Source organism: Anastrepha ludens, chromosome 5 (assembly GCF_028408465.1).
Source record: "Anastrepha ludens isolate Willacy chromosome 5, idAnaLude1.1, whole genome shotgun sequence".
In the NCBI taxonomy this organism is placed as follows: Eukaryota; Metazoa; Arthropoda; class Insecta; order Diptera; family Tephritidae; genus Anastrepha; species Anastrepha ludens.
The window spans coordinates 32,337,961-32,351,641 of NC_071501.1; the positions used below are offsets into that span (position 1 = coordinate 32,337,961).

The following is a 13,681-nucleotide window of genomic DNA, read 5'->3' on the forward strand; positions in this document are numbered from 1 at the left end:
ATAACCATCGAGCGATGCCGTAAGAGAGTCTAGACAAAGAATGATTAGACGTGACAAAAGAAGAACTGAAAAATGCAATCCTGTAAAATTTTAGCTGAAACATCTAATTTTATTTGACTTGAAACTAAAATTAACAGTTATCGCCACTCTAAATGTATGCATGTGAAGTTCAACAAAAATCACAAATATGTGCACAAGATAAGTAATGTGTTAATAGTGATTACAACACTCTGAGATTATTTGGCCCCTTACTGTAGGTCCGTATGTGCATATGCATGTATGACTTTAAGCGAGTCTATCCAGTGCTCGTGTGCACTTCTGTGTACATACATACATATATAAATTTGTACAAGAACCGTAGTTTGTTAACGAATTTACAATTTCGTGCACGTTTCGTTCACACAACGTCATTGATATACTCGTATATGTTCATATGTATATAAAAAAATTTGCTCCGTCAATTGTTAAATTGTTTTTGCTAATTGCGTGCAAACGAAATACATACGTGAATACATATGCTTGTTCATATTTACACATTCATACATACATACATATGCTGTATGCGAAAACATTTTTATTTTTTTATATTGTTTTTTTTATATATTAAACTTATTCTGGTATTATATAATGAAAATTCAAAGATAACATTTATAACCGCAAATTTAAATTTATTTACATAACAAAAATTAAATCATACATTCGTTATATGAAGGAAATGCGCAACAGCTTTGCGAAAAAGAAGCTGTCAAACATAAACGGAAATTTTTACCGACTTTAAACTTGCACTTTATTGTATCAAAATGGAATGGGCTACAAAACTGCGTACCTAGAATTTTTCTACAAATTCCGAGTCTTCTTCTTTATTTGCCAATTCGATTCCGAATATAGGCGATCATACAATTTATACAATATATATTACAATTAAATATCGAATTACAAAAATACTTTACGTTTAATATAAATTTGTTATAAGTTCATGATAAAGGTCTCGATTTCTCGCTGTCTCCAATAAAGTTCCTACATTGCCGATTCCAGTCCAATGTCTTATATTTCTCAGCCAGGATAGTTGCTTTCTGACTATGCCTCGTTTGCCTTCTATTTTTCCTTGCAGGATTAGTTGAAGTACATAATCTTTGTCGTTTCTCATAATATGACCCAAATACGCAGCTTTTCTTCTTTTTATGGTGGTTAGTAATTGTTGATCATGCTGAATTCTACGCAATACTTCAGCATTTGTTACTCTATCTGTCCAGGGTATTCTTAGAATTATTCTATATATCCACATTTCAAATGCTTCTATTTTATTCATTTCAGTGGTTTTAATGGTCCATATCTCCATAGCAAACAGAAGTACAGAGAGCACGTAACATTTAACGAATCGAATTTTTAATTTAATATCGAAGTCATGATTATTAAGAACCTTTTTGTACTTATGGAATACAGCCCTAGAAATTTCAATTTGAGCTTTTATTTCTTTTGAAGAATTCCAATTTTCGTTAATCCAGCAACCTAAGTATTTGAAATTTTTTACGCTTTCTATGAGCATGTCATTAATTGTTAAGCTTGTGTCAACATAGGTGTTTTTTCTGCTGACAATCATATATTTAGTTTTATCAATATTGATTTTTAAACCGAAGTTTTTACTGCAACGCGTAAGATTGACTAGCTCCTGTAGTCCACTTAGACAGTCTGATAAGAGAGTTGTGTCATCAGCATATCTGATATTGTTAATGTTTGTCCCATTTACTTTAATGCCAGTTTCTAATCCTTGGAGAGCTTCTTGAAAGATTCTTTCGGAGTAGATGTTAAATAGTAATGGTGAGAGAATACATCCTTGTCTAACCCCTCTTCGTATAGGTATAGCGTCTGTAGTTTCGTTGTTTATGTTAACTTCTGCAGTTTACTGCCGATAAAGATTGCGTATACATTGAATTTCTTTTGTATCGATATCCATGTTTTGTAGAATCTCAATGAGCTTGTCGTGCTGAACACAGTGTCCAACGCTTTTTCATAATCTATGAAACACATAAACACATCTTTTTGGACGTCTTTGCAATTTTCAACTAATACTTGAATACAAAATAGCGCTTCACGCAAGGTGGATTTATTAAGGTGACAGCATTCACCCAGCTGAATTTTTCGCCGTAGGTATGGCTTACGTCAAAATGATATGCTTTGTTTGTATGTATTGGTATGTTTACATTCGTATGTTTACATTTGCTTGCTGATTTTGACGTGTTGCTTGCACCAAACGCAACAACAAATACATGTAGGGTTTTACTTATATGTGTTTGCTGTCACCTGTGATAAATTCGCCTTGGCTTCACGTGTGCCCATCAGAGACATAGATAACTAGATGTGAAACTTATTCATTTTGAGAGAGAGCGCGCCCATGAGGACGTTTCAAAACTTGGCAGCACTCACACATTATGGGATTTTGAACAGCTGATAGGCGAAATGGCAGACTGCCAGAAGAAACGCGCCAAAAATAACAGACGAAAACAGTTCGTTTTTGCTTAGTGGAGAAATGACGTGTTGAAATGTTTATAATTATTTGTCTTAAAATTAATTCAATTGAAATGTAATAATTTGAATTTAAGTGAGTTTGTAGAATCCAAAACTCGTTATATCCTTTTCGACTTCTACTTTTAATTATTCTTATGTACATAATGTAATTTTATTGAAAACTGTGTGTTGGTTTATGTAAATTTGTATATACGTAAATATTCTATGGTTGAAAAGCGTAGGTAAGGGAACTGAATTTGTGTTTGAGATATTTTACAAAAATTAAGGGTAATCTGCTTTAACTTATTCTGTTCGTTGTTTGAGAATTTTTTTTTTGTTACATACTTTCTGTGTTATATTAAAAAATCGCAGTAAGTCATGTTTTTAATTATAACTTATGTTTTTCGGGTTCATAACTTTATTATTATTAAATTACTTATGTATATCAGTTTTAAATAATTTCATTTACATATAAATTTTTAAAATTTTGGCTTATTTACATATGTACATATTTCATACGGATTGTGCTTATTTTTAGTATATGTAGGTGTTTACGAGTGATATAAGGCCATTGGGCAACCGCACACTAAATACTAACCTCAATGGTGATGTGGAAACTAAAAATTCCAGACCTTTGGTTCAAAAATACCCAATTCATGCTTCTACCGGTGTGGCAATATTGGAAAATGTTATAAAAAATGCACATTTTTCAGCGCTCTCACGAGAAAAAGAGTTTCACATCTAGTCATCTATGATCAGAGACCTGCATGGCTCATTGTTTTCTTGAGTTGTTCATAAGCTAAATTTCTTGCTCACATTCAGTCAATTGAACCAAAATATTTGGTCAAGTGCAGTCAGCTCATGCAGGCGAACGCGTAGTTCAGCTCAGTCAACACGTATGATCTAATGTCTTCGACTCAAATCTAATCATTGAACAAAAAGCAGCATTGAATGAAATTAGCATCGGCCTTTGCGTTCAAACGATCAAACTTGTTCAAAGAAGTAATTGTCATTATTGTAAATAGCACATGTTCGAGCACTCGAGCGTTGGCGTACAATGTGCGCTGTAAATTGCGTTTCGTATTTGAAAGGATTAGTTGGTTTCAGCTATGTTTCCTTATTTACATTATTTTCTTTCGTGTTTTATTATAAGTTTTAAGAAAAAAAATATGAAAATATAGAGTTTTTGCTTTAAAATTTTGCTTTTACTTTGCTATCGTTAGTTACAAGCAACAACTCATGCGGGATCATACGTGTTCAAACCGGCTCATTTGGCTCTATAGCCCTTTTATTCTTGCTCAAAAAAATGAATGTATAGCCGAACGAGCAAATACCCGAAACGGCTGCTATGAAGACGATTGGTGATAACATCGGAGAGCTAAAACGCAGCACATGATTTGATTGAGCTGAAATAAACAATGACAATAACTTATTTGAACAAGTTCGATCGTTTGAACGCAAAGGCCTGTTTTTTTGTTCAAGCGAAGCGTATGAATGTTTTACACTGAGCCGGTGCAGTTCTCTGGTGCCCATGCCTTCTTTAAATCCGAATTGTGTTTCTCCCATTGCTGATTCGCACTTCTTGTAAATTCGTTTATGAATAATTTTCAAAAAAAATTTTAATGAATGACTCATCAAGCTTATATGTAAGTCTGTGATCGCAATATTTCTTTGCACATTTCTTCTTTGGTAGCGCAATAAAAGTAGATCTAAGCCAGTCTCGTAGGTATTTTCCCGTGTCGTAAATATAGTTGAAAATTATTACGAGGACTTCTATATTTTCGTCATTTATTAATTTCAGGATTTCAGAAGGAAGCTCATCTGGACCTGTTGCCTTATTATCCTTGGATCTTTTTATGGCATTTTTTATTTCGTCTTTTATTATAGCAGGTCCTGATAAATTTTCAATAGGTGCTGACTGATACGCAGATCTATTAGTGTCCGAGAAAAGGGAATAAATGTATTCTTGCCAGACTTTTTTCTTCTCGCAAAGATCTAACACAACTTCATTATTGTCATCCAATAAAAAATTAGACATAGTTTTGCGATAAATTCCGGCAGTTTCTTTAAGTTTCTTGTGAACATTGAAATCGTCATGTAGTTTTTGTAGTCTTTCAATTTCTTCACACTGGCTTTTCATCCAATCAATCTTTGCATCACGTATTTATTAATCTCATAGTTAAGTTCTCTGAATCTATTTTTATTTTTATTTTTGTGAGTACGTCGTTCTTGCATTAACGTAATTATTTCATCTGTTATCCACTTGTTTTTAATTTCATATCGTTTTTTACCTAGATGGTTCAACGAAAGAGTATTACGTAACGTTTTAAGACTCTCCCACAAGTTCCGAGTAAAAAGTTAAAATTTTTTTTTAAATAATGTACAATTTTTTTAAAATTCTGTAGAAAGTGTTAATCTTTGGGTTATAAAGTTTACTTTTTGTAGTATAGTATGAACTATATTTAAAAAAAAAAATTTAAAAAAAAGTTTTAATTATTTTGTTCATCAGTGTATTGCCAGTTTGGTAATGTCCACTTTGCATTTGCTTCAATTTATTTTTATTTTATCCACATACATGCATACATACATACATACATACTTATAAGTACACATTTTGCATTCAATAGAAGTACATACGTACATACTTATGCATATATTTAGCACTTTTAATTTTTCTATTTGAAATTCAATGGCAATTTTGAAGGCGTACGCTGGATGTTGATCTCTTCACTGGCCTCAAAAAATTAATTGAAAACATAAGACAGTGCAGGGACAAACGAGCTTTGGTGGTTTAATTTCCGTCGGTGCAATGCCAACGTATTGCTTGCCAACGTACGCTTTCCTTAGTGGAAATAAACCTCTTGAATCATTCACAAATGTGCTTATTTGTCAAGTGAATTCGACATCTTGACCATTTATCGAAAAGAGCTTTTTACTTCTGACACAGAATACCAAACACTTGACAAATAGTCAATATTAAAAAATAAGCCAGAACTGAATTTGTCAATTGCACAGAATTGGGCTGCAAGTACAGTAAATACGACGCCAAGGCAGCCGTAGGCGATGAACACCATCGAACATCTGGAGGCGATTATTGGATTTGGAAACGCGCGCTGTGAATTTAACTTGGAATGAAACTAAAAGACTGGCGCAGAATTTGGCCCTTTATTCCTCCCTGGAGCCATAGGAAATAATAGTCAAAAAATAGTTGGGTCATAAAAGCTCATGCTTGGAAGTCTTTTATATGGAAAAAAGTGCAAAAAAATTGAAAAATCTAGAGTCTCACAGCAAATAGCAGAGAACCGCGGCCAACAAAGGCAACACAGGGTGTAAAAGCACCAATTATTAATATTATAAAGCTGCCTACCCAGAACTTTTTTAAAGATTTTGATTAAAAAAAGTTGAATATTTTTGATGATAATTTCATTTCAATTTTGTACAATTTTCTATGTTGAAACTTTGATTTACTACGATTTTATTATATAATATAATAAACTATATTTAAAGCATATAGCAAACGCTTAAGAAATTAACGAAAAAAGCATATGAAATAGCAAAAAAATTAGCATGAAAATTTTGCGAATATCGTAAAAAGATAAGGCGACTTAACGCTAATCCCATGTCGTTCCATTTGGCACCTTAATCCCATGTCGATAGGTCGTTCGCGTACCGCGCTTATTTCTACAATATAACGTCACGACGTGGGATTAGGTAACCAAAGTATACAAATTTCCGCGTACCTAAAATTTGATGTATGCGCACAGTCAAATGGCAAAATGACTGTTATAAGCAATGAATTTTTACATCAAGTCAAATACAACATCTGCCCTAAAACCCTATGTTGCTTGCTAGCACAGTTGGTAAGCACTTTACCTGGCACGTTTGAAGTCGTTGGTTCGTATTCGAGTAGACTGAAAATGTTCTGAATTTTTTTTTTTAATTTTTTGTTTTAATAAAAACTCAAAAATTATGTACATACTTGAATACCAAAAAAAAACATTCCAAACAAGTAGTTGTTAATTTTATTACCAGCAGCGTTTAATTTGATTCCGTGGCTGTAATTCTTGTTGTTTTTCCATTTGCTTCTACCAACAAACCGAATTTTAATAGATATTTCACAAGCAGACTGTTGAAAGATTCGCTATTTCATTACTACCTACTTCCAACGGTAGCCAGTACTGTATGGTATGCAGTATGTATGTACATATGTACATAAACGTATGTAGTTGAACATAAAAAATGTGTATTAAAAATATTCATTAAAAGCGTATTTAGATATTTGCATAATGAACATTTCGCAGACCACGTACAAATTTCAATAATCAGCTGTACCAAAATAAAAAAAAAACAAATTGCAATCACGAATTCTTCATTTACTTTCCATTGCTAACCTGTTTGCTGTTGTCTGTTGTCGGCTGCTTAGTGCCATAATGCCATAATGCCATAAATAAACCAAGCACAAACAACCCCATAACTGCAATGCTTACTTTGTGTTTGTTGTTTGCTGTTGTGCTTGACTTTGCTTATCTGCCTTTTTATGGTTGGTAGGTCACGCACGCTGCGTTGCTTTGTAATTCTCATACAGTTCATAAATAATAGGAGTGAAGTAGTTTTTGTATGAGCGATTACAGTTAGCTTTGCGCAGAGGCGATATCGTAACCAATGAGGTTCTACCGAGGTGCGATTATTGCTAGTTGAAAACTTTAACCAATACCCCGCCATGGAGGACGTGAAATACCGTCCGCCAGGGCAATTTTTGGAAGCCCGAGAGGGCTTGTTATTTAATAAATTTACAAATATAATTTAGAGATAAAGGTATAAAGGCAAAAAAAAATCGTTAGGGAAATTTTGTTAAGTGAATCCGAGCCCGTATTATGTACGTTTATTAATGGAAGATAATAATTTGAACCCGAAATAAGACAAAATTATTTTTTGGTTTACCCAAGGCAGGCTGATTTTGAATCAGAGGTAGTCAGCGGTCCGCAAAAATGATGATTTTTAATTATTTTATTTTACAAAAATAATAACATAGCATTAATGCATCATGTTTTGACTTGACTTCAGCGAAATTTCAAAAAAAAAAAAAAAAAAAAAATTTGTAAAAGTTATCGCTGTTGTTTCTCCAGAAATCCCTTGCGGTGATCATCACAAATCCTTGGAGATTCATCTGAAATCAATCGGACAAAAGAAATTAGTTTTATTAATAGATAATCTTGTGTCTGATCGAAATTTTGTTCTCAAAATTAAAAGTATGGTGGCTTCAGGAAATATTTTTGTCGAGAAAAACACCGACAATTAATTGTTTAAACAAAATCGAAATTTTTGAAAAAAAATCTTTCGGCCAGGCACGAGTTTTTATGTTTTTCAAAAGCAGTATAAATTTTATTGAAATCTACCAAACGGTCTTTAAGTTACAGTGATCATCAGTTCAAAAAACATAGTTTTGAGAAAAGTTTTTACTACTACTCCGCAGGGCCCGAGCGCCCTTTGTTAACCCTAGAGAACACGCGCCTCGTAAGATAGCACGGATTCTCGCGCATGAGCATTTTGCTCACTTCATGTAAGAATGTAACTTTTTAATGGATTACGATTTTTAAACATTTCCTTTTTAACATATGTAGTTATAATACCAAGTCATTTTTTTGCAATTATGTGTTTATTTAAGAAATTCACACTGTAAAATTATATAAATTCATTCAATCAAGACATAACCAAAAATTTTACATTCATACTTTAGTATATTAACAAAAAAACTCCTTGTAACAAAATAAATAAATAAAAGACAAAAATCAGTTTTCGGTAAGATTGCCATTTACGTTGCTTTCGAAGCAAGATGGGCACATATACTTAACGTGTTCCGTGCAAAGTAATTTTCCACGTAAAGTGCAGCCTTTTTTCGAACGTCTGTTTTTACTCCTGGGGCAAAGCTCGCAAAAGCCCGGTTGTAGGTGTTGGCTTTCAGGTTCTTTTGCTGGTACAATGCGATCCATAGTATTTCTTAAATCACGAGGTAAAGTTTTTATGGCCTGCCGATTAGAAATATGTGGCTTTATTAGCTCCAGGGCAATTTCCTTTAGAAACGTCCTCCTCTGGGTTAAATTGCCTGTATTTGATTCGTAAATTATTTGTGCGTTTATGCCAGTAATGTCCATAAGCGTGAAAAAGAGGCGCATTGGCCACCTGCAGGTTATCCTGGAAACTGAATATGTGCCTTTAATTTGATCAACAGTGTCTACACCCCCTTTCGTCTGGTTGTAAAAGGTTATTACTTCGGGTTTGTTCTCAGATGTTTCATCATTAGCTTGGCCATCGGCATGAAGTGATGATAGCATAAGTACAACTTTTTTCTTTTTTTTCACTGGAACGTAAGAGACAAGAACCTTGTTTTCGGCAAATGCAGTCATTGTATGTGGTTGCGGCCTTCCTTTTACTAAAATAAATTGAGGTGGAATTTCCTTTTTATTTTTTCTTATTGTACCCACATGGTCGTTTCCATATTGTTTGTATAGTTCATCTGCTAAAGGTATTGAAGTAAAATAATTATCCATGGTAATATTTCTGCCACTATTCAATATTGGGGCAGCAACCCTTTTCACAACCCGAGGTTTTCAACAAAAAAGATAAATCAAGAAATACTTACATTGTTTCTCGCGCAATGAGCAAAATGCCGTTCTTAAAAATCAACCGTCTGCCTACACGTCCGATCGTGCACTAATCGAAAGAAATGCTCTTCAAAGTACGATGCACAACTACTAGCGAAGGTACTCACCACAATTAGTGCCAGAATTACATAGAACATAAAAATTTCGCGAAATGAAAAATTGCTTGAGCAAAATGCTCATAGCGCGTGTTCTCGAGGGTTAATTGTTGAATAACTCGAAAAGTATTTGTCCGATTCACTTTAAATTTTTACACAAAAAATGCAATTTTTTTTTAAATTCTGACTACCCTTAACCCCTTAAGAGGGTAATTCTATTTTATTTTCATTTTAATTAGTAATCATTTAGTTCTTATGCCTCTGATTGCTATTTGTCTTATCTTGAATAAAATTTTCTCCTTCTTCTTCTTCCAGTTCAGTTTACGTTCTGGACGGTAGCGATGGTTTTCGCATTTTCAACATCAATAGTTGTGACGAGGTCGAGGAAATCTACGCCGAGCACTCTGAGCATATTATTCTAGTCGAGCGCCTATTCAACAGCTCTCTACTAGTGATGGTCACTGCCGAGAAGCCGCACTGCTTGCAAATGGTGCACTTTAAGAAGAATCAGAAAATCTGCAATTGTGTCTACCCCACGAAAATAATCAGCATACGCATGAATCGTGCACGTTTGATTGTTTGCCTCTCAGAGAGCATACACATTCATGATATACGTGACATGAAGATGCTGTATGCCATTGAGGATCTTCCACCCAATGAGCTCGGTGTGTGCTCACTTTCGTGCAATTCGCTCTTGGCATTCCCCGTTTGTCACTCCACTGGCATGCTGGCACTCTACAATACATCCAAACTGGAGTGGGGTCTCACGATTGATGCTCATAAGAGCAAATTGTCGGCAATTAATTTCTCGCCCAATAGCCTACTGTTGGCGACCGCCTCAGAGCGCGGCACTGTGATACGTCTGTTTAATGTGAAGAATGGCCAGCGCTTGCAGGAGTTCCGACGCGGCGTGAAACGTTGTGTAGACATAGCGTCGTTGGTGTTTTCGGTTAGTGGACAATTTATTTGTATCACCTCCAATACGGAAACGGTGCACATATTCAAGATTGACGAGAGAACAGGTGAGTGATTTGGGGGCAAAATGAGTGAATGAATTTTTCAATTGGGAATTTTGCTCAATTGCAGATGCAGCTATGAAAGCGGTGAAGGATGCTGCTGCTGTTAAGCGATTGGGGAAGGCGGAACAGCAGCAGACAGTTGAAGAGCCGGTGGCAGCGACGACCTGGTCCAACAGCTTTACGAGGGCGGTAACGTCATATATTTTGCCAACACAAGTGAGCGATGTGCTCGCGCAGGATCGCGCTTTCGCTACGGTGGTGCTGGCACAGCCGGGTATGCGCCATGTATGTGGGTTGACGTTCGTGAAAAAGGAACTGAAGGTGCTGGTCGCCAGCGAAGAAGGTTTCCTCTACATACACGAATTCAATGCGGACCTTGGTGGTGTGTGCAAGTTACAGGCGGTGCATGATTTGCGCGGCGCCCTGGATGGTGTCGAAGGTGGGGAGTGAAAAAATATTGTTCGTTGATCTTTTTTGTTTTTTTTTTTTAAATGCTATTTTCATGTTGTTATTGTTGCTTGCAAGGATATTATTTTTTGTTGCAGTAAAGCACATTTAATAGCTTCTGAAAAGCATTCGACTCCTCTAAAGTCAATTTAATACTTTTTAAAATCGTTTGCTTGCAAGGATATTATTTTTTGATGCAGTAAAGCACATTTAATAGCTTCTGAAAAGCATTCGACTCCTCTAAAGTCAATTTAATAATTTTTAAAATCGTTTGTTTATTTTTTACATATTTTTTCGTATTTTTTTGTGATTTTATTTATTTTTTGATGTTTTTTTAATTAATTTTTCAATCTTTTTCTCATGTACCTTAAATTTTAAATCAAGTTGCTCGCCTCTAATTTTGTTAACTTTTTCAAATCATTCCCCTTTCCATTTTTTTCTTTTATTTTTTCCTTTAAATTTTTTCCACTTATTATTCTTTTTAATTTTTTATATACAATATTTTTTTTTAAATATTTTTTTTTTTACAATAATATATTTTTTTTTAATATTTTGTTAAATATTTCTTTATTTCTTTTTTTGTACATTTTGTTTTGCTTTTGTATTTTTATTTATTTTTTGATGTTTTTTTTAATTAATTTGCTTCCTCTAATTCTATTTACTTTTTCACAAATCATTCTCCTTTCCATTATTCCTTTTAGTTTTTTTAATGTTTTTAATTTACTTATTATTTTCTTTAATTTCTAATTTATTTTTTTAATAGTTTTTTTTATTTTTATGTATTTTCTTTGTATTTTTTAATTTAATTTTTTTTATATTTAAAAAAGTTTTTTTTACTTTTTTTGGATATTTTTTTACGCATTTTTTCGTATTTTTTTATTATATTTATTCTTTGGTGTTTTTTCAATTAATTTTTAAATAATTTTTTTGTGTTCCTAAATTTTAAATCAATTTGTCACTTTTTAATTCTATTTACTTTTTCAAATCATTCCTTTTCCATTTTTTCTTAAATTTTTTTTCATTTATTTATTTATTTTTTTTTAATTTTTAATTGGTTTTTTATGATATTTTTTTTAATTTGTGTTTTTTTTTTGTATTTTTTTTGTATTTTTTTTGTATTTTTTTTAATATTTTTTTTAAATTTTTTTAAATTAATTTGCTCCCCTCTAATTCTATTTACTTTTTCAAATCATTCCCCTTCTCCATTATTTTTTGTATTTTTTTTTTTATTTTTTTTTTAATTTTATTTTCATTTAAAATTTTTATTTTATAATTTTTATATATATACATATTTTATATTTTTTCGTATTCCTTTTTTTGTATTGTTTTTTTTTTTTATTTTTTTGTTTTAATTTTGTTTATTTTTTGGTTTTTTTTTTTAATTAATTTTATTTTTTTATTTTATTTATTTTCCATGTTTTTTTTATATTAAATTAATTTTTTTTATTTCAAATATCACATGAATGCACGTAAATTTTAAATCAATTTGCTCCCCTCTCGTTCTATTTCCTTTTTCATACCATTCTCCTTTCCATTTCAGAGCTCAGTCTTAGCGACAACGGAGACAAAATGTCGCCCGGTTCGTCCAATAAGGAGGCAAATAGAAGTACCGTACCAACCACAAGCACTGTCGATGCTAATCAAAGTGATAGCACACCAAAAAATACAACAACACCAACAACTTCAGGTAGAAATATCAGCAGTGAGGCGACGAGTGAAAAGAGCGACACTACGAGTTGTATGATAGAATATCCATGTCCGTTGCCGGAGAACTTATATGCGACGAGTGAAAAGAGCGACGGTGCGGGTTGTATGATAGAATATCCATATCCGTTGCAGGACAACTCATATGCAGACATATTGAAAGGACGCCAGCCGGCCGATCGCGCAAAAGGTAATTTAACATTCACATACTAAGTTTGGTTGGTGTGAACTTTTCGTTTAATTTTAAGAAATTTTTTAAATGTTGTTTAAATAAATTACCACTTTAACTTTGATGTAATTCATATGAAAAATTCTCTGCATGGCAGTTTGTTCAATTTCAGAAAACCCTGCCGAATACCGTAAGGCCGTCATAAAAAGTGCATTTTTGGATGAGCATCATTTTCCGCCAGTGTCCTATGCAAGGCGCTTTTGGACACCAAAGCGGAGGAACGAAGGGGACCGTTTTGCCGCCGCTGCGAAAGCTTAAATTTAAATGTGTAAAGCAGTTTTTGATTGAGTTTGAGGCTTTTGTAAAGACAAAAACAAAAACAGCAGCGCTCAATAAAAAAATTAATCAACAATTAAATTAGCAAAATGTGAAACGTATCAATTAGCAGATAATTATTGTTTAAAAATGATGTTTTAAAATCGAATGCAAAAAAAAATGTAAAAATTAAATGTTAGAAAATATAAATAGGGCATGCATACATATACACATATGCGAGTATTGATATTAGTTTTAACATTTTGATTCGCATTCATTTCTGTAGCATACAAGCAAAGTAAATTATAAATTATAAAATACTGTATAAAATATTCGTTAGCCAATTAAACTTAGTAAGCATTTACCTATTACACACGCGGGTACAGGGTCCACATGCTACTACAATATATTTTCAATATTGCGTTTTGCTCTCTGCGCCTCTCTTTTACCATTAACTAAAGTAGAGTGATATTTTCCGAGGCCTTCGAATGGGCTTTTTGCGATCTTCTTAAATTTATTTACTTATAGTTCTTCATCGCCTTTTTATATACACATTTATGTCATACTGTTCTAAAATACTCTCTCGACTATTACTGATTTTATGTAAAAAATATGTATATGTTTTTATCTTATGATTTTTTTTTAACTTTACTAGAATTTACATACTTTTAAGAAATGCACATTTTTGCTGTTGTTTTTGTTAGTTGCAAAAAAAAAAAAAATAAAAATAAAAATAGAACAAAATAGCGTCAGTCTATGAGCAAG

At 32.9% G+C, this 13,681-nt stretch overlaps 1 protein-coding gene and 1 non-coding gene across 3 annotated transcripts in view; both read left to right on the forward strand.

The window, feature by feature from the left end:
• Positions 1-13,681, forward strand: part of LOC128865433 (WD repeat domain phosphoinositide-interacting protein 2) — a 43,740-nt gene extending 30,059 nt beyond the window's left edge. The window contains exons 2-5 of one of the 2 annotated variants that reach the window (XM_054105812.1): positions 9,578-10,284; positions 10,349-10,720; positions 12,269-12,622; positions 12,774-13,681. In XM_054105812.1, coding sequence (XP_053961787.1) covers positions 9,578-10,284; positions 10,349-10,720; positions 12,269-12,622; positions 12,774-12,919 — 1,579 coding nt within the window. In that variant the 3' untranslated portion in view covers positions 12,920-13,681. Of the gene's footprint in view, positions 1-9,577; positions 10,285-10,348; positions 10,721-12,268; positions 12,623-12,758 lie in introns of both variants that reach the window. The other variant, XM_054105811.1, reaches the window with a different exon arrangement.
• On the forward strand, positions 7,139-7,279 carry LOC128865491 (U4 spliceosomal RNA). Its single transcript, XR_008454824.1, has one exon. It is a non-coding gene; the product is annotated as a U4 spliceosomal RNA (small nuclear RNA).